This window comes from Geotrypetes seraphini, chromosome 1 (genome assembly GCF_902459505.1).
Source record: "Geotrypetes seraphini chromosome 1, aGeoSer1.1, whole genome shotgun sequence".
In the NCBI taxonomy this organism is placed as follows: Eukaryota; Metazoa; Chordata; class Amphibia; order Gymnophiona; family Dermophiidae; genus Geotrypetes; species Geotrypetes seraphini.
In genome coordinates, this window is record NC_047084.1 from 319,192,016 (window position 1) to 319,218,596 (window position 26,581).

At 44.7% G+C, this 26,581-nt stretch overlaps 1 protein-coding gene across 1 annotated transcript in view; it reads left to right on the plus strand.

Annotated features, from left to right (window-relative positions):
• Positions 1-26,581, plus strand: part of CENPE (centromere protein E) — a 539,120-nt gene that overhangs the window by 96,984 nt on the left and 415,555 nt on the right. The window contains exons 12-13 of the mRNA XM_033956806.1: positions 5,343-5,468; positions 15,056-15,217. Of these exons, the coding sequence (XP_033812697.1) occupies positions 5,343-5,468; positions 15,056-15,217 (288 nt within the window). The remainder of the gene's footprint in view (positions 1-5,342; positions 5,469-15,055; positions 15,218-26,581) is intronic.

Genomic DNA, 26,581 nt, shown 5'->3' on the forward strand with positions numbered 1-26,581 from the left:
AAAGGAGATATATGCAGAAGAAACATGAGAAAATACTTCCTCGCGAAAAGTATAGTAAATTCATGGAAGGTTCTCCCAGTGGAAGTGATGGAAACAAAAACTGTATCTGAATTCAAGAAAGCTTGGGGACAAGTACATAATATGTCTAAGGGAGAAGGGATAGCAGATGCCAGTTCTTCTGTATCGCCTGGTAGACCAGTATAGTTCCTTTATGGATGGGTATTATACCTCACTGCTTCCAGCAGGTGGAGACTTGAGATCAAACTTGTATATCAGTTTAGCTTCCCCTCTACTAATCCAGTCTTCCTCAGTCTCTGGTAGCAGGTGGTAAGGCTAATTTCGACTCCTCTCTTAGCACTGTTGGAACTTTGTTTTTGGACTCCTGGTTTCCCTTTTGTGCCGGATAGAGCTTGGACGGGTCCTGTTTGGGGATACGTCCGACCTCGGGGGTGTTAAACACGGTGAGTCTCATGCTGGGTCTCTCCCCCCACTTTCCTCCACCTCCTCATATTTTTGTAGAGGTGCCTCAGCTGGCGGCCTGGCCCCCTGGTTGGTCAGCCCTCCATCTTTGAGAGCCATGGAGTCTGTTCTGTTAAAAAAAAAAAGTCAAAATTCTGAGGTGTGCCGGTCTAAAGGGCTGATTTCCCTTTAAAACTGCCTTTTTAACTGTATTTTCTCAACTAACTAGCACTTTTCTTACAGGGAAAAAGTGCTCCAGACGCAAGGTACTCACGGCCGGCCTGTGCAAGCGTTGTGCAGACCAGAGCAGTGGGGTAGCTTGTTGACGGTGGATGCTGGCGGCCAGGGCACCCCGCCACATGTACCTCGCGGGTCGGCTTCGGATCGCGGAGAATCCCAGGCTTCCCCCGATGCCCATGCAGAGGATTCCCTAGCCGCCAACGGTCAGGGAGACAAGGATTCCCTTGCTGCCAGAACGGTTGGGGATTTCCTTTTCGCGTTGGTCGGTTCCTCAGCCTCAGTGTCAGGAAAGTCCCAGGCTTTTCAGATGCGGCAGGCCGCAGGAGCTCCAATTTTGGCGGTTTCAGGTCCAGCTTTGGCGGGAACCTCCATCTCGGTTACCTCAGGTGACTTTCCCTCTATTCTGGAAATACACGGGCAAGGTATGGCAGGGGCAGGGAGTCCCTTGGGGCTGCTGAAGGTTTTTCCCCTTGAATTTATGTTGGCACTTTGTAAAGCTTATGTGCTGGTGGCAGGAGGCTCTGTGTCCACTGGGGGGTGTTCCCTCAACGCCTTCCCCGGCACAGCCCCGCATAGCGCCGGTTTTGCCCCCCTCTACTTCTCTCTCATCCTAATGCCTTAGGGTCTCTTGGAATGAGGATTTTTTTCCAGAGGAGCAGGATGTGATTGAGGAGAACCTGGACCCTTGGGGAGAATTCCAGGATACTCTTGGGGGGTCGGATTCCGCCAGCGAGGAGTTAGAGCACCCCCCAGCTGGTGAAGATGCATCTGGTGCGCATTTTTCAGCAGGAAGAGCTTCAACAGTTAATTATGCAGGTCTTCTCGGTTTTGCACTTTGAGGACCCCCATGTCAGAGCCCCCGCGTATGATGGACCCTTGCTTAAGGGGATTTGCTCTGGTTTCCTTTCTTTTCCTATGCATCAGGATATTCGGGATATAATGCTCGCTCAGTGGCAGGTGCCGGAAGCACCTTTTTGGTTTGCGCGCTCCATGGCCCACTTGTATCCCATTCCTGAGGGGGATAGGGACAATTTGAAGTCACCCTTGGTGGACGCGGTGATCTTGGCCATTTCTAAGAGACATATACTGTGCCCTTTTAAAGGGTCTTTCTTGTTTGGTGAGGACCAGGACAGGTTGGTTCAGACTCTCTCACTGATTCCAAAGTGCCTTGTTTGTCGGAGGATAGGCCTCGTCCGTTGGCGCATGGTGGCGCTGCTCGTGGGCATGATTTCCACCGCTTCCATACTGGTACAGCAGCTGCCTCAGTTTCATTTTCTGGGCTTTCTAGAGGCATGTTTTTCCAGCACATGCAGTCCTTTCATGGGGGCCTGCTGGGGTGTAGGTAGCGCCGTCGCCGGGTCTCCTGCCGCCCGTCCTGCTCAATGACTACTTGCCGGCGCCCGTCTTGGTTCCGTTGGGAGCTTGGCTGAGGGATTTTTATCCAAAGTGGGCAGACATCACGTCTGATCAGTGAGTTCTGGAAGTGATCCGGGATGGCTATGCTCTGGAGTTCGTCCAGTCCTTGCTAGACCGTTTTCTCGCTTCTCCCTCGCAGGTGGTATGGAAGCTGCAGGCCTTTCGCCAGACTCTTCAGCGATTGTTGGATCTCTGTGCGGTGGTTGCAGTTCCCCCGCGAGAGAGGGGCACAGATTGGTACTCAATTTACTTTGTGGTGCCAAAGAAAGAAGGGACCTTTCGGCCCATCCTGGATTTGAAGGGTGTCAACAGGGCACTTCATGTGCCTTCCTTCCGCATGGAAACTGCAGTCTGTGATTCTGGTGGTTCAGCTGGGGAAGTTTCTGATCTCTCTAGATCTAACCGAGGCCAACTTGTATATTCCTATTTGGGCCTCCCATTATTGCTTCCTGCGCTTTGCGATCTTTGGGGCAATGTTATCAGTTCTGTTCACTTCCCTTTGGTCTGCCCATGGCTCCGTGGCAGCGTTGCGAAAAGAGGGCATTCTTGTTCATCCCTATCTGGACGACTGGTTGATTTGCGCCAAGTCATTCCAGGAGAGCACTCGGGTCACGGCTTGGGTGGTGGAGTTCAGTCGCTGGGCTGGGTAGTCAACCTTGCCAAGAATCGGTTGTCCCCATCTCAATGCCTGGAATATCTAGGGGTCCTGTTCGACACCTCCTTGGGGAAGGTCTTCCTTCTGGAGGCCCGGGTAAGCAAATTGTAATCTCAGATTCACCTGCTTATAGCGTCCTGCTGTCCTCGGGTGCAGGATTTCCTCCAAGTCGGGGTCGATGGAGGCCTCTGTCGATGTAGTGAGGTGGTCACAGGCCCACATGTGTCCTCTTCAGAATGCTCTTCTTTGGAGGTGGTTGCTTCAGTGGCACAGTCTAGATCACCCTGTTCTGCTTCTGGGCTTAGCTCAGGGCAGTCTTTGTTGGTGGCTTCAGATCCCCCATCTTGCACAAGGGGCGAGTCTGGACCAGTCGCAGTGGACGGTGCTGCTCATGGATGCCAATCTTCTCGGTTGGGGAGTTCAGTGTCTAGGTCATTCAGCTCAGGGCATCTGGTCTGCTGAGGAGGCTTTTTGGTCGATTAATGTCTTGGAAACCAGAGCCATCCGTCTGGCGTTGATAGCCTTCCAGTCTTTTCTGATGGGCAAGCCAGTCAGGGTTCTGTCAGACAATGCCATGGCAGTGGCGTATGTCAATCATCAGGGGGGCACCAGGAGCACTTTGGTGGCACAGGAGGCGACTCTGCTCATGGTCTGGGTGGAGTCGCACCTTCAAGAAATATCAGCATCCCACATAGCCGAAGTGGAGAATGTTCAAGTGGACTTCCTAAGTAGTCACGTACTAGATCCCCGAGAGTGGTGTCTAAGCCAGGTGGCTTTTCAGTTGATAGTGCAGTCTTGGTCAACCCTTCATGGACCTGAAAGCCACAAGTGTCGATGCCAAATTACCCTGCTTCTTTAGTCGTCGCAGAGATGGTCAGGCCAAGGCCAGTTCTGGTGCGCCCTCCTTTTGAAACATTGGGCGACTGTTCTTTGAAGGATCTTACTCTTAAGGCGGTCTTCTTGGTGGCCATTACTTCATCTAGACGTGTTTCTGAGCTGCAGGCTTTCTCTTGTAGGGCTCCCTTCTTGGAGTTTTCTAGGGATCAGATTGTCTTGAGGCCTGTTCCTTCCTTTCTGACGAAAGTAGTGTCTCCTTTTCATGCCAATCAATCGGTAGTCCTCCTGGTGTTGGGTAGTTGGGGTCTATAAGCTAACAAAAAGAAAATTAGCAGGTAAGAACCTAATTTCTCCTTATGCTCCAGACACGAGGTCAATGCGGCTGGCCTGTGTTAGCAGTGTGCTGGCTGCTGCGAAGGGGAATCCTCGTCTGCTTCATATGCCGGTGTCCAGGGATCCCCTTCGCAAGTGCCTCGCACAATGGCAGCTGACAGTGGGGAAACCCGGGCTTCTCTCACTGCCCACGCAGGGATTTCCTCAGTCGCGGAGAGTCAGGAAAATAAGGTTTCCCTTATCACTGAAGCTGCTGGGGACTCCCTTACTGTTGCTACCGGCTTGCCTGCTGTAGCGGCTGGGGTGGTTCAGGCTTATCAGCCACTACAGGCCTTGGGTGTGTTTTTCTTGATGGGCTTTGCTCCGAGTTTAGCAGGAAGCGCCTCCATTTTGTCTTCAGCCTCAGGTGACCTTCCCCCTGTATTTGAGAGACAAAATGTTATGCTAATGAGGCTTCCTTTAAAAGATCTCATGAGATGGGATCGACTACCCACTTGTTCAGGAGTAGAGTGTGGATTTACAAGAAAGAAGATTACCAAGGTAAGAACCTAATCTTTCCTAAATCTGAATATTTAAGGTGGTTGAGCAAAAAATTGGTTGAATGATATGCAGCACAGGGCTGAGTCAATATTTTCATAAATTTTGCAGTTAGCATTTTTTTTTTGATAGGTGATGATCTCCAAAGACTTTCCTGATCATGTTGACGGAATAGGAGTGTTTCCTATCATGTGGGTTGAGTTGCATTATGTTAGGTGCTATTGACTCGTGTTCAAGTCCTAGCGACTTGATGAATAATCACCAAGAAGTAGATTGCTGGGCTTTTCTTCTGCGCAGTAAAAATTTGATGTTTTCAACATCGCATCAAACACGATCCTCCACCTCAAACACTGCATATCTGCTGTTGCCCAGATGGGTGGTATATCATTAGTCTGACATCTCCACTGAAACCTGCGTGCCTTGGAATGCCTTGTTGGTAGTAAAACTACCAACGGCATAGCTTTCAGCCTCTCAGATGCACGCAAGTCCCAGTGGCACGATAAGTCCATGTACCGTGACTGAGTTGCATTACCTTTTGACTGTTGAAATGAGCTGTCATTTAGCATATTCTATTTACAGTGCTGTTAGTTGTTTTTCAGATACTATCATATCGGCCCTACTACTAAGATTCATTTTATCTCCAAGTTTATATTTCGTCAGTTTTACAATTGCTATAATCTTAACAAAATTGTTTGTTAAGTTGTACCTGCTGAATAGTGCCTTGGTTGAATTTCTTCATAAAGGTGACTAATTTGAAAAATAGCAATTTATTTTATTTTTTTTTTTAATTGCTTATTCCTTTTTATATTCTTTTACAAATCCATCATGCATCCAATGATTTTTCTAAACACTACATTTTATCCAGTTTGCTAGCACTGCTAAATATGTGAAGAACAAACCCCAAGTAAACGAAACTTCCGATGAAGAGCCGCTCCTGAAGCGATATCGCAAGGAGGTGCTAGATTTGAAAAAGCGTCTGGAAGAACTGGAGGTATGCCTGTTAAAATATTTTTGGTTTGAGACATTAACGTCATGTTTTACTGACATTGTTGGTATTTGATTTTTGTTGAATTGACTTGAATTTATGGGTGTGAGTTATCTGGTACCAACAATGAAGACATGATCCTACATGTCCAGAAAGGCCTTAGATAATGTATTTGAAAACACAACTAACCGTATTTTTCTCTCCATAAGACGCACCCTAGATTTAGAGTAGGAAAACCAGAAAAAAACCCATTCTGAACCAAATTTTATACTATTATATACCAGGCTCTGTCCCCCCTCCCTGCCAGACTGTTCCTTTCATTTTTCATATACACACAGCAGATATGAATTATCAAAACTGACGCATTTTGATCATTAAATTGAAAATAAAATCATTTTTCCTACCTTTGTTATCTGGTGATTTCATTAGTCTCCATCCTTCCTTTCTTTCTTCACTCAGGCCCAACAATTGTCCCTTTCTGTTTCTTCCTTCTCATGTCCTGAGTTCGTGCCTCCTCCCCCTCACTGCCTTCCAATCTTTGTTCTTCGTCCTCTCTGCTGTGCCGGAAACTGCCTTCCTCCCTAAGCGCTTAACCTGTCTATCCTTCGATGATTCCTCCTCCTCTGGCCTGGGTCCGCCGCCGCAACTCAAGGAAGGGAAGGGCCAGCATGCAGCGATTGCACATTGCCGGCCCACAAGCCTTCTCCTGACGTCCCAACCCAATTTTGGGTGGAAAAAAGTACATCTTATGAAGCAAAAAATATGGGAATAGCTTTCATTTTCTTTTCAAATGTGGTAGGGTGGGGGGAAAAGATGACAAAATATTTCTCTATTTTAGTTTCTTTCTTTGCCATTCAAATTTGAGCCAGTTGGGTGTGGGGAAAGATGTAGGATGTAAGGATATTAAGTGGTGTTTTACGTATAAAATGTATTCTTTACTGTTTTCACTTATTGAAAGTGTAAAAATGAATAAAGAATAAAAAAAAAAAAATCCTTTCCAAGCAGGCTTCCAATCAACTAATCTCATCTAATCTTAAAGTGAACCTAAATGAAGGCTATCATAGCCATAGCCACCATTTTGTAGTCTGTGTGAGCTTTCATACTGAAATCAAAATAGAAGGTGAAAAGGTTTAAAAATAATTCATGCAAGAGCTGGCTGTTGACGTATGTGTACTAGTTATTTTGCTACTGCCTTAGTGTTCCCTGGGCACTGTTCAGTACAAATTGTAAGCTTACAAACCTAAACTTGGAGTTCTGTCATCTGTACCTTAACAAGGGCCACAAGGGAGAGTGGTGCAGTGGTTAAAGCTACAGCCTCAGCACCTTGAGGTTGTGGGCTCAAACCCAAACTGTTCCTTGTGACCCTGGGCAAGTCACTTAATCCCCATTGCCCCAGGTACATTAGATTGTGAGCCCACCGGGACAGACAGGGAAAACTGCTTGATTACCTGAATAAATGCATGTTAACCGTTCTGAGCTCCCCAGTAAGTTGAGTTTGTACTAAAAAGTGATTGTGCTGCTTTTTCTACCTGTGAATTTTTATATTTTGTTTATTTGTCTAAGATATTATAATTATGAACAGATGAGGTTGTGTTAACCATCCTGATAATTTGTTATGTCTGCGGACAATTTACTTCACAAGATCAGTGAAAGAATCAGTCCAGCAGACTTCAAAGTGCATACGAGCATTATTTTGACTGTAAAGTTGGTGACCAAGATAAAGCGTGGGCACCTCATGAGTGCTGTATTGTCTGCTATTCTGGATTAACAGTGGCTGAATGGAAAACGGGAGAAGATGCCTTTTGCTGTACCCATGGTGTGACGTGAACCAACAAATCATCACTCACTGTTGTTTTTGCATGACAAAAATGGCTGGATTCACAAAGGACTAAATCAAAAATTGAGTATTCTGATTGCCCGTAAGCAATTAAACCCATTTCTCATGATTCGGAGAATTAAATTCCAATTCCTCCTTCCACATCTGCAGCACAATGTGCTGAAAGTTCAGATGAAAAATGTGCCTCTGCTGCTGTGAAGGAATTGTTTTTCATATACAGTGGTACTTTGCTTTACGAGCATAATTTGTTCCAGAAGCATGCTCGTAATCCAAAGTACTCCTATATCAAAACAACTTTCCCCATTGGCCATAATGGCATCGCTGACGATTCGTTCCATAACCCAAAAGGTGCCAAGGAAGTGGCGAGAGGTGGCCCAGGAGTGAGTATCTGTTGGGTGCTGCAGCGCCGCCTCAAGGAAACGCCTCCTCCGTCTGCCAGCCACTGGAGAACCCCTGAGCCCACTCAGCGCCGCTTCAGGGGGATGCCTCTTCCGTCCGCTGGCCAGCCTTCCATGCTGGGTGCCTTCCACACCATGTTGGAGAGCCTCTGAGCCCACGCAGCTGAGCGCCGTCCCACTTGCACATTGCATATGATCACGCACAACGTCGATGATTGACTTGCGTGATCATACGCAACATGCAGGTGGAACGATACTCAGCTGCGTGGGCTCAGAGGCTCTCCAACATGGTGTGGAAGGCACCCAGCATCGAAGGCTGGCCAGCGGACGGAAGAGGCATCCCCCTGAAGTGACGCTGCATGCAGCTGTAAGTGCTAGTTATCCGGGCGTCGTTCGGTTTGAGAGACAAAAATTTGCTGAGTGTTTTGCTCGTCTTGCAAAACACTCGCAAACTGAGGTTTGACTGTACTTCAGATTCATACCTCACCTGCTAACTCAAGAAGATCTTAATGATCTGGTTAGAGACTTGTCACTATCAAAGGAGAAAGCAGAATTGTTGGATTCAAGGCTGAAGCAATGGAATCTTAAGGCAGGACACCAAAATATCTTTTTTCTGTGATTGTCACACCTTCCAGGCTTCCTTTTATCAAATGGAAGGAAACATTCAGTTCTGTACTGATATTAATGCAGTGTTCTCCCTAGCGCTTTTAGCCGGGCGCTCCGCCCGGCTAATTTAGGTGAGCGCCCGGCTGTCATTTCGGTTGCAAATTTGCCTAAGCCTGACTTTTATTTTATTTTATTTTTTTTAAATGCCCAGCAAGCGGGTTTTCAGCTTTACTTTTTTTTTTTTTTAAATGCCCAGCAAGCGGGTTTTCAGCTTTACTTTTTTTTTTTTTTTAATTTCCTACTGCTGGTTAGTTTTTACAGTTGCAGTTGGCGGAGGCAGGGACTGCAGGCTCATTATGACGAGTGTGCCTCTTTCTGATTGGTTTCACTTTATTCTGATTGGTTTCGCTCATTATGACTGAATGCGCCTCTTTCTGCTGCTTATCCTGCAAGACAGGTTGGACATTGGTTCTTCAGAAAGAGAGAGGCGGAAGTTAGTAGCTGCGTGTTTCAGTAACTGCTGCTGGCACACAGAAAAGGAGAGAGAAGGTGCCTAAGAGGAATAAAGCAGGTCCGAGAAATATATTCGCAACAGGCTAAGGCGGGAGATAGGTCAGCGATGGAGGGAAGCTTGCTTGCTTCGGGCCTTCCTCACTGTCGGGTCCTGCCTATTTTCTGTTTCCCTCAAGGCAGGATCCGGTAGTGAGAAAGGCCCGAAGCAAGCCAGCTTCCCTCCATCGCTGACCTATCTCCCGCCTTAGCCTGTAGTATATCTGCCGACCGGGGGGGGGGGGGGGGGGAAAGATGCCAGACCAGGGGAAAGGAAGGAAGGAGGGCCCTTGCTCATGTGATGGTATTTTACGGCATCTTTGGAAAAACTAAAGAAGTATGGAAACCTGTGGGAAAGTAAGAAGCTTTTAAACTTGGCAGGGCTAAAACATTATCCAGTGTACCAGTCTAAATCAAATTATTTATTTCTTACACGTTAGTATCTCGTTTAAGCTAAAAGGGAAAAAACAAAACACCTCAAGAACAGTAGAAAAACGTGCAGGCTGTCAGTCAAGTCAAATTCTGTAGCTGCTGGGATATTATTTCCATGGTCGTCTTTATTTGTGGTTTTTAATTATTATTTCATTTACTATTTTTGCTCTTTCTTCACCGGTGTAATCAGGTCGGGCTACACTTGAGTCTGAGTAGGTTAGCAGCAGAAGGGTAGGAAAGTGCAGTTGAAATGGGACAATGCCTTGATTTCTCTTGGGTCGATACAGTATGCCACCTCACAATGACATTTTGTGTTAAGGTCACAGCTGTGCAAGGAATATTCCTGGGGAGTTTATGCAAAAATAAAAGTTCTTTGTAAAATCCTGTATGTTTTAATTGTAATAATTCTTAAGCAGAATTCTTCCCTGCCCTAGACTTGTGCCATACTCATTATTTTTCATCCTTTTCCAGAAATCGGTCCTTAAGGGTCAATGTAATAAAATGTGGGAGGTTATTCTGAGTTCTGTACTAGTATAATAGGTGTCTACTAATTTTGCACAGTGGGATGGTGTAGTTTTTGCCCATTCTTGGCAGAATAGCCCAGTCTTGTTCAATTTGACTGAGGATTATAGCAATCTTGCAGTCCTGACACTGATTTTCTGTTAGATTCAGGTGTTATGACTGGGCTATCCAATGACATTCACTTATGGTTTTTGACCTAAGGGCCGCTGCACGTGCAGACTGCTGGGTACGATGGACCACTGGTCTGACCCAGCAGAAGTAATTCTTATGTTCTTATAAATAAATGGCTAGATTGAACCTAATGACTTCATTAACATATTTCCCTTTTTTAAACCTCTATACCAGTGTTTTTCAACTGCCAGTCCATGCATTGGTGCCGGTCCACAGGGCCAGCAGATGCATCAGGTCCCAGGCAGTACTCTTCAGCCACTGGTCCACGGTGCGATCGATGCGGCATTGTCTTTGGGCCGGCTCCCTCTTCCTCAGTGCTGCTGTGCACAAAGCCGTGGGCAGAGCCTCCTATGCGCGTCCTGTGCCTGAACTGGAAGCCTTCTCTCTGAAGTTTCAACGTCAGAGGGAAGGCTTTCAGATGAGGCGTGGGACCCACGAGGAGCCGCTGCTCACGGCTTTGTGCACTGTAGCACTGAGGAAGAGGGAGCCAGCCCGAAGATAACACCGGGGAGCAGACCAGAAAGCAAGGCACAGCAGGGAGGGAGGGAGACAACAACGGTAGGGGGAATGATTTTATTTTTGAGTTTAGTGATTGATTTACATTGCTGTCTATTCAGGAAGAAATGCATTTGTTTCTTTTTCTCTGGGGTTGTACTGCATCTTAGGGTTTGTTTGTATATATTAGTACTTTTAGTTTTTTGTCCTGTATTTGCATGGGGTTATCTGTGTTCTGGTAGGAATTAATATTGAGAAGCATATAATGTGCTTTGTGTAGTTTAATTTTGTGGTTAAACCATTATGTGTTGTTAATACGATTATATTGTGTGTGTGTGTGTGTGTGTGTGTGTATATATATATGAAAAATAAATGGAAAAAAATGGTATTATAATTAGTACTATTATGGGGGCGAGGTCTGGAGCGGAGATTGGTTGGAGATAGGCGGGGTCTTCAACTGCCGGTCCACGGACTGGTGCTGGTCTACAAAATAATTATTTTATTTCTGCTGGTCCATAGGTGTCAAAAGGTTGAAGAACACTGCTTTATACCATTTGAAAGAGGGCAAATATCTAATTATTCACTTCTAGAATTGGATACTTCTTAAATTTAATAAAAATATTCTGGCACAAGTGTCAAACCTTAAAGGAAGTCATATTGAGCATTGGAAAATAATTAATCAAAATTAACTAGTAAAATAGTACACATTTAATTTTCCCCACCACCAAATTTCCCCGTCCCACCTCACCCGGCTACTTTTTCATGCCACCCGGCTGGAAAAAATTTCTGGGGAGAACTGGGATATGAACATGTTTCTGATGAATGGAGACTATTCATTGATTCAAGCAAAGCAAGCCTTAAAGCAGTACTTTTACACAATGGAAACCAGAATCCATCTGTTCCTGTTGCTCATGCAGTTGGGTTGAAGGACACGTATGAGATGATGGAGACACTTTTAAAACTCGCACGCTATGCAGATCACCAGTGGAACCTCTGTGGATATCTCAGTTATCACTGCTGAGTCTGCAACTTGGGTACACCAAATACATGTGTTACTTGTTGGAACAGTCATGATGATGCCAACCACTATAGGCAGAAACAATGGCCAAACTGAATTGAATCCATACCTGGCAGATACAATTTCAAGCACCTGTGAAGCACATTGTGAGAAAATCTATCTTCCACCACTTCACATAAAACTTGGTCTGCTGAAAAATTTTGTCAAGGCGATGGACAGAAATGGTGATTCGTTTCACCTGAGAAGTATATTTGGAAAAGAATGTTAAACAAGACCTAGAATTATAATGCCCCTCTATCACTCCATGGTGTTACCTCACCTTGAGTACTGTTAATTCTGGTCACTAAATCTCAAAAATGATATAATGGAATTTAAAAAGGTTCAAAGAAGAGCTTGCAAAATGATAGAGGATTGAAACTCCTCTCATATGAGGAAAGGCTAAAGAGGTTAGAGCTGTTCAGCCTGGAGGAGAAAGAGTACAGAGGAGATGATTTCTTATTTTTACAGAATTGAAAAGATTGGTTTCTCACAGTCCATGTTAATTGAATATAAAGAAAACCATTGTTATGCCTATTGTTTTGTATTAAATCCTAATATAGGAAACATTTTATTTGAATCTACAAGATCTTAAGAACATAAGAGTTGCCATACTGGGACAGGCTAAAGGGCCATCAAGCCTAGTATCTTAACAACTGTGGCCAATCCAGATCACAAGTACAGGTAGTCCCTGAGTTACAGACACAGACTTAAGTATGACTCTTACTTAAGAACGTGGTTGCAGATTCATTTGATTTCACTGAGCAGTATTTCCAGTGGCATAGACTCCTACACTCTCCTGCAGCAGGTTCAGGAATGATACATGGCCACATTAAGAACAGTGTGTGGTTTTGCCTTCTGTACCTTAGACGGAACACTGATAGGGACATTTGGCCCTTTTGTTAGCTGGGAGCAGAGAAGTAAGCAGCAAGAATCTTAAAATCTACAAGTACTGAGTTACATACAAATCTGACTTAAGAACTGCTTTAAAAACATAATGGGATTCATAATAAAAAAAAAAAACCAAACGTCTAAAAAGTGTCCTAAATGGCTACTTGGACGATCAAAAAGCCTGATTGTCCAAGTACCCATAACCAAAGCTGGTTTTTAGACGTATCTAAAAACAGCTTAGGCCTTTCCCTTGCCTCTAAACACACAGAGAGAAAAGAGGTGTGTTTAGAGGAGGGGAAAGGGCGGGCAGTGGGCGGGAGGTGGGCCGACCTATACCTAGGCGTACAACAGGTATAACCAAAACATTTCACAGGTTGCCTAGTCGGCACTTAGACCTTTTTGACATAGATGAAGTCAAACCAGGTCTAAGTGGCGAAAAAGGGGCCGCTGAGCTGATGGCCGCTGGCGCGATCAGTTCAGCAGCCCAGCAACCTACCCACCGCAACCATCGCAGCAGGAGAGATGCCCCATCGAACCGCGCCCCCCCCCCCCCCCGACAACATGGGGGCAAGAGGGAGCCCAAGCCCTCTTGCCCCGTCGAACCACAGCCCTCCCCCCGACAACATCGGGGCAAGAGGGAGCTCAAGCCCTCTTGCCCAAGCAATCCCCTACCCCCCACCCCACACTACAATACGGGCAGGAGGGATCCCAGGCCCTCCTGCCCTCGACACAACCCCCCTCCCCCCAACAACCGCCCCCCCCCAGAACCCCCGATTGCCCCGACCCGCGACACCTCCAGCCGACCCCATGACCCCCCCCACCCCCCCTTCTTTGTACCTGTTCAGTTGGCCAGATGGACGGGTGCCAACCTGGCCCATGTGCCTAAGGCCCCGCCCACTGGAGGGGCCTAAGGCTCCCGGGCTTATTCTGAATGGCCCAGGCGCCTCAGGCCCCACCTGTGGGCGGGGTTTCTGCCGCCTTGGTCAATCCGGCCCCATTATGGACCCGGCTGGCCTGCCGGATGGGCGGGTTTGGCACCCGTCTGTTTGGCCAACTGAACAGATACGGGGAAGGGGGGTCGTGGGGTCGGCCGGGGGTGTTGCGGGTCGGCAAGGGGGGCGATCGGGGGTTCTGGGGGAGGCGGTCGTTGGGGGGAGGGGGGGGTTGCGTCGAGGGCAGGAGTACCTGGGATCCCTTCTGCCTGTATTGTAGTGGGGGGTAGGGGGTCGCTGGGGCCAGGAGGGCTTGGGCTCCCTCCTGGCCCCTTCGTGTCAGAGGGGGGGGTCGCCATGTCGTAGGGGGGGGTCGCCGGGGCCAGGAGGGCTTGGGCTCCCTCTTGCCCTGATGTTGGGGGGGGGGGGGGTCCGCGGTTCGACGGGGCAAGAGGGCTTGAGCTCCCTCTTGCCCCGATGTTGTCGGGGGAGGGGGGAGTTTCGCGGTTCAACATGGCAGAAGGGCTTGAGCACCCTCCTGCCTGGATCATTGTGGGGGGGGGGGATTCTGTAACCGGTGTTGTTTTTGACAGACACCGGTTACAGAATCCAGCTTTTAGGCGAAGGACTGGCTCCTCCTTCGCCTAAAAGCCCTTCTGTTAGATGTTTGGGGCTTAGGCGTTTTTTTGGTTCATTATGGGCAAAAAGTGTAGACGTCATGGGGGTATACTTGTAGACGTAGTGGTGATCTGGGTGTTTAGTTGAGGCAGGCCATAATCAAAACAAGGACGCTTGTTTTGGTTATGGACACTTTCCCTGCTTCTGCTTTGAACGTTTAAGGACTTAGGCCAAAAGGGGACTTAGACGTTTTTTTTTATTATGCCCCTCCACGTGTTCTTAACCCAGGGACTGCCTGTATTCGACAAGATCCCAAAGAGTAAAACAGATTTTAATGCTGCTTATCCTACGAATAAGCAGTGGATTTCCCCAAGTCCATCTTAATAGCTTACGTGCTTTGCTTTTTTTTTAAAGGAAATTATAGAAACCAAACCATTTTTAAACTTTTTTAAACTCATTGCTTACACCGCATTCTCTGGAAAAGATGTGTTAAATACTTTCTCCGGTTTATTTTAAATCTACTACATAGTGGCTTCATTGCATGCCCCCTAGTCCTAGTATTTTTGGAAAGATTGAACAAGTGATTTACATCTACCCTTTCCACTCCACTTAGATCAGTTATGATCAGAACATTCAAATCTCACTGTATAATATTTTTTTCAGGTGAGAATGAAGTAAAGATATAATTTTAATATGAGTGATGAATGTAATGCCAATTTTTTTTTTTAATTCGTGTTACCTTTTAGTCTTAAGCCTCTGAGGTGTTTACTTATATTAAAGTTTTAATCCTTTCCCTTTTAAAAGGCTATTGTCAAGGTAAATTAGTTAGGCAGAAATATAGTATATTGCTACAGAATAGAAATTTTGGTTTCTAAATGTTTTACTGTTTTTATGCATACAGAGGGTCTTTTAACAAATATTAGCTTGTGTTATCCGTAGCAGGGTCCAGAGGAATTAAATGGGTCCTTCTGGCAGATATGTGCTAACCTTTAGTAAAAGATCCCCAAAGATTTATTTATTTTTTTTTTTTTAATCAACCTGTACTTTTGAATGCTGCAAGTAAATTACTTTCTTTTAAAAACATGTAGGCTTCCTCTGAGACTCAACAAAAGAAAGATATGGCAAAGGAAGAGCATGCCCAGCTGTTGTCAGAAATAGAATTGCTTAAAATGGAGAAAGAAGATAGAATGCGGAACCTGACTAGACTACTTGTTGGTCCATCCTCCCATATATCTGAACAAGATCTTAGGGTAAGAGTTACTGCAAGTCAAACTACAGATTGTTAAACATTTAGCAGGATGGGCTCTCTATTAATCCCCAAATTCTATAAAATACGCCTAAAGTTAAGTACCTACATTGTCGCACCTAGCTGATGTAGGTGCCTAACTTAATAGATAGGCTAAATCAATGCCAATAAATGATACCTCATAATTGGCTTTAATTGGACTTGTTAGGCCCCTAACTTGTAGGTGCCTACCTAAAAGTAGATGTAGTTAGAGGTGGATTGTGGACGTGTTGCAGTTAAGTGCCTGTTTTTGACTTATGCACTGTTGTGCATCTAACTTTGGGCGCACGCATTTAGGCCAAGAAAACCTTGGCATAAATATAGAGCACTTAAGATGCCTAGCGACGCCTAATGGCACTTTGATGGTGCTAAGCGTGTTTCTACACCATGCACCTAAATTTTATGTAATTGTGCTTAGCGCTGCACTAGTTGGCACTCACTTTTTAGGTGACCTGTTACATAGAATCAGGCTCTAAGTGTATTTACATGGAAGGGGTGACATTGGGAATGGTTGTGTGTGTTGTGTGTTTGTATTGGTTTTTGTTTTTTTTGAAGCTCACTTTTTTGCTGATCTTATTGTGGAACTGTGCTGCTTTATTCAAAGAAGGAGTTTAAAAGTGTGAACTTTTTGGGAGGGATAGCGGGAGAGAAGATATAACTCAAATGACAAGGTTACATTTGATGGATGTGTTTAACAAAACTAGCATTTTATGTCTTTGCAGCTGTCCACCTGCATGTAAGTTTTCAAGATAAAATGCCTAATTTGGATATGATATAGGTATAACTAAGCAGCATTACCACGTGATTTAAAGACAAATTTAAAAGTCTTAGATTTGACTTAAATGCAATAGGAAACTAAAGTGGAAGTAAAACAGGTTTTATCATATTCTTCAGGTCAAATGTGTGACATAACACATGGTTTTATTAGACTGGGACGAGGACCCAGCTAATCATGTAATCGGTAGAATTTTAATACTTGGTTTTATCAAATCTTGGCACATTTAGCATACATTTTAAATAAAGAAAAGAGGGGAAAAGGATATATTATCCTAACCAGCCACACTTAAGCGTTACCAGATTTTAACTTTGATTCATTATTTTCTTTTTCCCCTGCTCATCGTTTTAAGGCTTCAACTACAATTGCAGTGTCACCATAATATTAAAGACTGAAATGGTCCACCAATCTGCTCAGTAGGTGATTGGAGTTGTAATTTGTTATCCCAGGACAAGCAGGCAGCATATTCTTACACATGGGTGACGTCACCGAGGGATCCCTGGTACAGACACTTCAAAAGTACATCGCCACTTTAATTTCTTAGAAAGTTCGCAATAGCCCATACCGCGCATGCACGATTGCCTTCCCGTCTGACATAGGCGCACAGTCTCAGTTTCTTAGTTTCCGCGGAGCTACAAAGACACATTTAACAGCCGTTGAATTTTTTTGCTGCCTTCCCGCTCTCGTGGTTTGTGACTTGTCAGTCATATTTTTTCTTTCTTTTCTAAATAAAAGATTTTAGGGGGGGGGGGTGTTTTTTGGGATTTTTTCTTAAAAAAAAACAAAAAAACTTATTTTTGCAGTCTGCAGGTTTTTGGCCTCATCATAGACTTCGTTTTGCTCAAGCGGTATTCCTGTTCATGTCACACCTGCTGACAGTATTTAAAAAGTGCGGTCGCTGCGCTCGACCCCCCCCCCCCCCCATTCCCTGTACTTACAGTGTCTAGGGCCTGAGCACCGTATCGATGTGCAAGCGCTGCTCCTCCTTACAGAAGAGAACTGTTTGGAATTGCCTTTTGCAGCATCAAAAGTTATTCAGTGCTACCATGGAAGCGGACACATCATCAACACTGACTTTTCAGCTAAGCCGGCACCAAAGACTCCAGTATTGACGACGGAGGCGCCATTGCTGACACCGGGGTCACAATCCACTACTCCCTTAGGTAAACCGGCTAAGAAGCCTTCCATTACCACCTCTGGGACAAAGGTCAAAGCTGCATTGAGCCAAATCATGCTAACCTCGCACAAGTCCCAAAAGCACACGGTCCCGATTTCAGTGAGTGCTTCTTCCTCACTGGTCCGTGTCGCTGCACCAGTGATACTAGCTAAAAACCCCGACGTACTAGTGCTTTCCCTGAAGCAAAAAATTGATGCACTTCGGGAAGAATTGCGGGAGCATTTTCAAATACTGGTACCGACCCAATTGTTTCCAGTGTTGGCACTGACTCTCCTGGTGCAGGTCCAGTCTGAGCATGTAACGACACCGACTGCATGCACCACTGAAACACAGGTGTGCCCTAAGGATTCGTCTTGACGTTCCAGATCCTCGACATGGGGGTCAAGACATACATCTTCCTGGCACCGGTCTCTCTCATCACAATCTTTCAGACCAGTCACTCCGGTACCGTCTCGTAAGGTTTCTCATAAGAGTAAACACCTTGAGACTCCAACACCGGATCATCAGCACCGCTCTCAACATCACTCTCCTTCACTACTGTAGGATTCTGACTTGTTCGGAGACTCTGATCCTCCTTCACTATATTCTACTGAAGCTGCCTCATCTGCATCAGCCTCTCCACCCCAGTCTCCCACCAGGGCTTCCTCTCCTTCAGAACGAATTTCATTTTCAAAATTCATTCGTCAGATGGGTAAAGATCTTTCTGTTCCTTTAGAAGCTGATTCTAAATACAGTAAAGAATTCTTGGAAACCCTGGACTATGAGCAACCTACCAAAGAAATGCTTAAGTTACCTCTCCATGGCATTTTAAGGGAGACTTTTTTTTTTTTTATATAACTTTGAAACTCCGGGGCAGAAAAGAATCTGGTGGCCTTGTCCTTGGCTCACATGGTGGGCATAGACAACGTCCAGGCAGACTTTCTCAGTCGGCAGATTCTGGACCCGGAAGAATAGTCCCTGTCCAAGATAGCATTCGGGGCCATAGTCCGGCAGTGAGGTCATCCTTCCTTCGATCTGATGGCTTCTGCCAAGAACAGGAAGGCAGACAGGTTCTTCAGCAACCACCGACAGATCGGCAGCGAAGGTTTGGACACCCTGGTACAACCTTGGCCACAGGGAGAGCTCCTCTCTTTCCTCCTTGGCCCATGATAGGATGCACTCTGTGCTGAGTATCCATGCACATGGGCCAGATGATCCTGGTGACCCTGGACTGGCCCAGGAGACCATGGTACACAGACCTGGTGTGATTGAGCATGGGGAGGGATCTGCGACTTCCTTGCCATCCACGGTTGCTCACACAGGGCCCCATAGCACTACAAGATCTTGACTGCTTTGGTCTATAGCTTGACTCTTGAGCGTGCGGCTTTGACAGCTAGGGGCTATTCTTCTGCGGTCATCGCTATTCTCCTGCAGAGTAAGCAGAAATCCACTGTCAGCCTATGCAAAAGCCTGGAGGTGCTTTCAGGCACCCCCCCTCTCTTCTTTCCTGTTTTGGGCAGTAGATCTCTGGCTCGTGTACTGAATACATATCCAGGGGTAAGTAATATATGATCATAGAGGGAGGGGATATAAATTGATTTCAAGTTCCCTACAGTTTCCAGGCTGGAAAAGGTAAATGACCCTATGATGTAGATTCCAGAGGATATTTACAAGAAAGAAGATTGAGATCTTTGTCTGTCCCCATAAGCCTTATGATGAAGACCACATACCATTTTAGTAGCGTTCCTCTGGACCGACTCCATCCTTTTTATATCTTTTTGAAGTTGTGGCCTCCAGAATTGTACACAATATTCTAAATGAGGTCTCATCAAAGTCTTATACAGGGGCATCAATACCTCCTTTTTTCCTACTAGCCATACCTCTCCTTATGCAACCTATCATCTTCTAGCTTTCTCCATCACCTTTTCAAACTGCTTGTCCACCTTAAGATAATCACATACTGTACAATCACACCAACATACATCGCTCTTCTGTCGTGCACATAAGCTCTTCACTCACTAATCTGTACTGTTCCCTGGCGCTTTTGCAGCCCAAATGCATGACCTTGCATTTCTTAGCATTAAATTTTAGTTGCCACATTTCAGACCATTCTTCAAGCTTCACCAGGTCTTTCTTCATGTTGTTCACACCATCCGGTATCATCCACAAAGAGGCTAATCTTACCTAACAACCCTTCAGCAATATCGTTTATAAAAATATTAAAAAGAACTGGCCCAAGAACAGAACCTTGAGGCACACCACTGGTAACATCTGTTTCCTCAGAGCGATCTCCATTGATCACTACCCTCTGTCACCTTCCACTCAACCAGTTCTTGACCCAGCCTGTCACTTTAGGACCCATCCTGAGGGCACTCGATTTATTTATTAGATGTCTGTGTGGAACACTGTCAAAGGCTTTTCTAAAATCTAAATATACCACATCTAGCGCACATCCTCTATCCAATTCTCTGGTCACCCAGTCAAAGAAATTGATCAGATTGTCTGACAAGCCTGCCTCTAGTGAATCCATGTTTCCTCCAGTCCTGTAATCCACAGAATTCAAGAAATTTCGCCATTCTCTGTTTTAAAAGTGTTTCCATTAATTTGCTTACCACAGAAGTCAGACTTACCAGCAGTATCGGGAGCCTCTCTCCAGCAGGGCACCTGGCCTCAGCTCCACCTCTCCCCCTATCCAGCAGGGGAGAAAATACTTTAAAAAGAGGCAGCGATTCGGCACAAGACCAGCGGCAGTATCAGGAGCCCCTCTCCTGCAGGGCACCTGGCCTCAGCTCCACCCCTCCCCCGATCCAGCAGGGGAGAAAACACTTTAAAAAGAGGCAGCACTAATGGCGCGCAGCTGTTCGGCGTGCTAGCGAAGGCGCACGGCAAAGGCGCATGCGCACCTTTGAAGCGACTGCCGGGAAGCCAACCGACCTGCAACAAACCAGACAGCTACCACCTCGCTACGATATTGGCCCTTGTAAACCAGACCAACAGTCGAATAAATTACTGCACTGCATGCAGATCTTCACACCAATATTGAAGAGTGCCAGCTCCACGAGGTTACCAACGACCTGCGCCAAGACCAACGACTTCAAAGTTCCCAAACCGCCTCTCCTCTTACTGGGCCGGGCGCATGAGCGTGCTTCGTCCCCCAGAAGCGGCTGGGAACCCTAATCACGCAGCACCTAGAGCTGACCACCTGCTACTGTCCTCCTGCCTACTAGTACCAGTACCAACAACCAGCTAAGGTTTTTACTAAGATTTATCCATTAAGACTTCTGCGAAACTTTGCCCATGCTATAATTGCCAGATTTTTAGATGCATGTGCAATTGTTAGTGGCATGTGTAACTGTTAGAGGCATGCATAACTGTTAGAGGCATGAGTAACTACCAGAGGCAGGTGTAGTTGTTATTGACATGGTAATCGTTAGACATGTATAATTGTTAAGATGCATGTGTAACTGATAGAGGCATGTGTAGCTGTTAGTGGCACAGTAATTGTAGCTGTTAGTGGCACAGTAATTGTTAGAGACGGTATAATTGTTAAAATGCATGTGTAACTGATAAGAGGCATATGCAGCCAATAGAGGCATGTATAACTCTTAGAGGCGTGTGTAACTACCAGACGCAGGTGTAGTTGTTAGTGGCATGATAATCGTTAGAGACATGCATGTGTAATTGTTAAGATGCATGTGTAACTGTTAGACGCTATACCCACTTAGGTCATCTTAAGAACTATACCAATACGCCTAATAACCACATAAACTATAAATCGAGAATTTTAGGGAAACCAATGCAGCTTTTGCGACAGGAAGAAACATACTATCCTGCAAACATGAACCTCTTACTGATCCTACTGATTATCTGATAAGCGGTAGCATCAAAGATGTTAACTCACTCTATCAACAATTACAATCTATCCACTACCCTGATCTATCTATCATGCACATCATCAACCCACAAGAAGATATAATAAATCACATTAATGTTATCTCAAATAAAAGAAGACATCAACGAACCCTTAAAAAAAAGAATAAGGCTAGTAAAACCCATCAAAACCACTACCTCTACCAAACCTATCACGTCCGCATTCATTCCCTGTGCATATCTTAATACTAGATCTGTCAGGAATAAGGCTTTCCTAATTAAAGATTGAGTCATTAGCAAGCAAATAGCCTGTGTCTTTCTAACCGAAACATGGCTATTGTCTGAAGATGATCCAATAATAATTGATCTCCTACCAGACAATGTTAAAATCCTCACGCTAAACTGCGAGGGAAAAAAAGGAGGAGGATTAGCAATTATTCTTAAAGAAGGATTTGAGTTCAAACTATTGGATTCCAAAATGACCAACCAACTAGAAATTCTAGCCTGCAAAATCAGTAACTATGAACTAGAAGAATCCCTGTCTTGCATATTATTCTATGCCCCACCTAAAAGCTGGCCAAAAGCCAAACAGGACTTCTATGAATTTGTCCTACATAATTCAATAGGCCCTTCTACAACATCATCGCAGGAGACATAAACATATACCTAGATGAAGAGGACAACACAGACACAAAAAAATTTTAAAACTTTCTATCCCTACTTAACTACAACCTCCCTCTACCCACACAAACACAAGAAAAAGGCCATTATTTAGATGTGGTAGCCATGTCCACAAAGGAAATCCTAAACCCTGCCATCTCTACTTGAAGGCACCTGGTGTCACGACATCTGGTCCGACCATTTTACTTACTATTTCAAGTTAACCTGGTCCCACCGAAAATCTAAACCACGTCCGATGATAAAAAGAGAACATCACACAAGAGGTTACATTGATCCAGAAGAATACTGGTCACAGTATGAACTGCAAGCGGAGCTAGATGAAGGAGTCGATTTCTGGGATCACTGGATGACAACCAGCACATCCATTTTAGATAAAATTGCCCCTAAACGTAATAGCAAAAGCAATACAAATAAATATAACAAATGGTTCGACACCGAACTTCTAAAAATGAAACAACTAACTAGACGACTGGAAAGAATTTGGAACAAAACAGGAGAATTGGCAGACCGTAACAAATGGCTACAAACAACTGATACAAAGATAAACGTAAAGCATTCTACTCCACCAAAATCAATTTATCTTGCAATGGTTCACAAGGAATCAATACAAAAGAGCTGTTTAACTTAATCACAAATTTATTCAACGCCACTCGCTACACTCTACCCATATACAACATCAAGTCACCCTCTGTGAATGATTTAGCTCTGCATTTCGACTCAAAAATTAAAAACCTAAGAAACTGTTCAACAAATGACCCCAGTGATCATCAAATAGCTAACATACAAGGAAATGAAATACCAGCAGATATGATCTGGAGTTCCTTTCATGACCTAGAATGGACTGATTATAGCAAACTATATAACAAATACTCTAAATCATATTGTGTTCTGGACTCATGCCACCCGGAAATTATGAAAGCGGCGCCATTAGAATTTAAACTATCGTTGCTACACTACTTAGCCCATAACCTAAAAAATGGGAAGTTCCTCACTAACAACGGTTACATAATAACCCCAATCCTAAAAAATAGTAAGGAATCATCAGCTCTAGTAACCAACTACAGACCAGTGGCATCCATTCCATTTTCTGTAAAAATCATGGAGGGATTGGTACACACCCAATTGATGGAATATCTTAATCAGTTCTCTCTCCTACATGAAACTCAATCCGGGTTTAGACCTTTATTCAGTACGGAGACAGTAATTGCGGCTATCCTAGATAATCTACGTTTATTGTTTAGCAAGAGCCTCAATGCCCTGATCATGCAAATTCGATATGAGCTCTGCCTTTGATCTAGTAGACCATGGGAAAATGCTACAATGCCTAGCCGTTATTGGTATCAGGGATGAGGTGTTGAACTGGTTTTGTGGCTTCCTTATGTCCCGTATTTATCAGATACGTTTCAATTATGATTTCTCCGATACCTGGAGCAATCCATCCGGCATGCCGCAAGGGTCACCGCTATCCCCATTGCTTTTCAATGTCTACATGTCCTCACTGAATGTGCAACTAACCCAGCTGGGGATAAAACTATTCAGTTACGCAGACAATTTTACGATTATCATCCCATTTGCTAACTCTATCTCGGAAACTATTCCCAAAGCATCAGAAGCTATAAATTTGATGGAGCAATGGATGACTGATTTCAAGCTCAAACTTAATTCAGAAAACACAAAATTTTTTGTTGCTTTGCCACACCCATATGACACCAAAACACCACTATGCATCAATAAACTTAGTTACCCTATTCAATCTACCATGAAGATACTGGGTGTAACTCTGGATCAATGCCTAACCATGAAAGACCAGGTAGACTCCTTAATCAAAAAGGGTTTTTTCACTCTCTGGAAACTTAGATCCATAAAATTATATTTTGATACGCCAGCATTCAGAATCCTGGTACAATCAAATTGTACCAGGATTGTACAATCCTGGTACAATCAACTTGATTACTGTAACATTGCCTATTTAGCAATTTCCCAAAAGAATATGCGACGTTTACAATTAATGCAAAATGCAGCGGTCAGATTAATCTTCGGATTAAAGAAATTTGATCACGTGACACCCTGCTACTGGCAGTTGCATTGGCTGCCGATGGAGACACGTGTAAAGATTAAGTTTGCTTGCCTTTGCTTTAAAGTACTATACGGACTAGCCCCTAAATACCTAGCTGACCTTTTCTCATTCTCTCAGCCAACAGACACAAGAAAAGCTCACACTCGAACTTCGTTTCCCCCCCAGTTAGAGGATGTAAATTGAAAAAACACCATGAACACCTTCTCTCACATCAGGCAGCACTATGGGGTAAAGATCTAGAACAATTACTTTCGCCCATTACTTATGAGGAATTCAGGAAGCGCCTAAAAACATATCTGTTCATGAAATATCTAGACAGCTGACCCGTACTTCTCTTTCTCCTCAATACGGTTCTCTTGACCTATTAACCACTTTTTTGCACCTCTTTAAGTTCAATCAACTTATAATGTCTTTTAATCTTTTGTAAACCGCATAGAACTTCACGGTATTGCGGTATATAAACTGTTAATATTATTATTATTACTTCTTCCTTACTTCCACTTTTGTGGAGAGGGACCACATCTGCCCTTTTCCAGTCCTCTGGTACTACTCCCGATTAGAGACTCGTTGAAAATGTCAGTCAGCGGAGCTACCAGAACTTCCCTAAGATCCTTCAGCACCATCCAGCCCCATCGCTTTGTCTACCTTTACTTTATCTAGCTCCTCACAAACACAACCCTCTGAAAATCGATCAGGGTCTATTGCTTCTCCATTCCTATTCATGTTTGTCTTCTGCGGTCCCGCTCACGGCGCTTCAGCCGTGAACACAGAACAAAAATATTTCTAAAGCAATTCATCCTTTTCTTTATCAGCTTCTACATATTTAGTCTCGGGAAGAAGTTCAAAAGTGTCATTCTAGCATTAATATATCTAAAATATGTCTTGTCTCCTCGTTTTACCGTGTCAGCTATTTTTTCTTCCATTTGCATTTTTGCTTTCCTGACTACACGACCAGCCTCAACTTTTTTCTAGATATTTTTGCCTGTATTCCTCTTTCTGCGATCTTTTGTAGTTTATGAAAGCTAACCTCTTATTCCTGCAGCTGACAGGCTTATCACTGGTGATACCTGTTGGATAGCCTACATTTGTTTCATAGGAGCTCTGGGCCATCCACACTTTTTCTGTCATAACATAAGAACATAAGAAATGCCTGCACCGGATCAGACCATGGGTCCATCTAGTCCGGCGATCCGCACATGCAGAGGCCCAGCCAGGTCTACCCTGGCAAATTCCTTAGTTATTCAATGTGTCTTTCAAGAAGATATACATCCAACTTGCCCTTAAATCCTGGAATGGTGGTTTCCTCCACAACCTCTTCCGGGAGAGCGTTCCAGGCATTCACCACTCGCTGTGTGAAGCAGAACTTTCTGACATTTGTCCTGACCCTGTCTCCCCACAGCTTCAGTCCATGACCTCTTGTCCGAGTCACCTTTGACAATGTGAATAAAGGTGTTTACTGTTTTATTTTGTCAAATCCTTTCAGTATTTTAAAAGTCTCGATCAGATCCCCTCGCAGTCTCCTCTTCTCGAGGGTGAAAAGTCCCAGTTTTCTGAGGCGATCTTTGTAGCTCAAATTCTCCATACCTTTTACTAGCTTCGTCGCTCACCTCTGCACCCTCTCCAGTAGTATTATATCCTTCTTTAGATAGGAAGACCAATGTTGGACACAGTATTCCAAGTGTGGTCTCACCATCGCTCTATATAACGGCATTATTACATCCTCAGATCTACTCATGATACCCTTCTTTATCATGCCCAACATCCTGTTTGCTTTCTTTGCCGCCGCTGCGCATTGAGCTGACAGCTTCAGGGTCTTGTCTATCATAACTCCCAGGTCCTTTTCTTGTTCGCTCTTGCCCAAAGTTGCATCAAATAAGGGTGCTAGTTGTGGTGTTTTTCACCTCCACCCATCCCTGAGCACATCCGCTGGTCCACAGGGATGGGGATGTGGTCAGGCACTGTGTCTGACTGGCAGCCCAAAAATCAGCATTCAAGAGGCATTCCCTGCATAAGACAGTGATTCTCTGATTCCAGCTACTGTAAGAAGGCTGAAGCAGGTTGCAGCACATTATCCAACACAGGTCATAGTGAGTAAAGCTGTCGCTGCCTGTGAGGTGAATCGGGGAGAGGGAGAATTTTGAAGGTTTCTGCATGTCACCCTGTTCCCCACCCTGAAAAATCCTAAAATCGTTGTTTTTAGACATTGAATGTGAAAAATATTGCGATTTTGGTGTGAATTTCTTAGCGGTGGCCATCTTGGATTTTTAGCACAAAAGAAAAATTTATATATTTTCCCCAAAGGCTTCCTGTTCTAAATCTGCCACATTTGCTTCAAAAATTGTTTGGATGGAGTCATTGAGCTCTCCTACTATGGATACTTGTCAGGATTGTACAAATTTAGCGACTCAGGAGCACCCTTGTGCTACGTGGCACAGCTGGGAGAGGAAGAAGTGCAAAACTTAGTCTGGTAGACTCATGTCTGGACTATAGGGAGCATACCTATATACTTTCCAGCCATATTCGTGTAATTTTTCAATGAGTGGAGAGCTCCGTCTTCCCCACGACCAAAAAAATTTCAATGAGCTCAATCAAAAGTCAAACAAATGATGATTTTTGCTTATGATCATGAAGGCATTATCACAGGCAAAGTTCCATGCGGAAGAAGTGTCACAGCAGTGTATTATCGTGATTTTTTTTGTGAAAAATGCACAAAACCCGACCTCAGTTGCTTTTGGCTGGGTCACTCATGCTTCACAACAACACTCGCCTG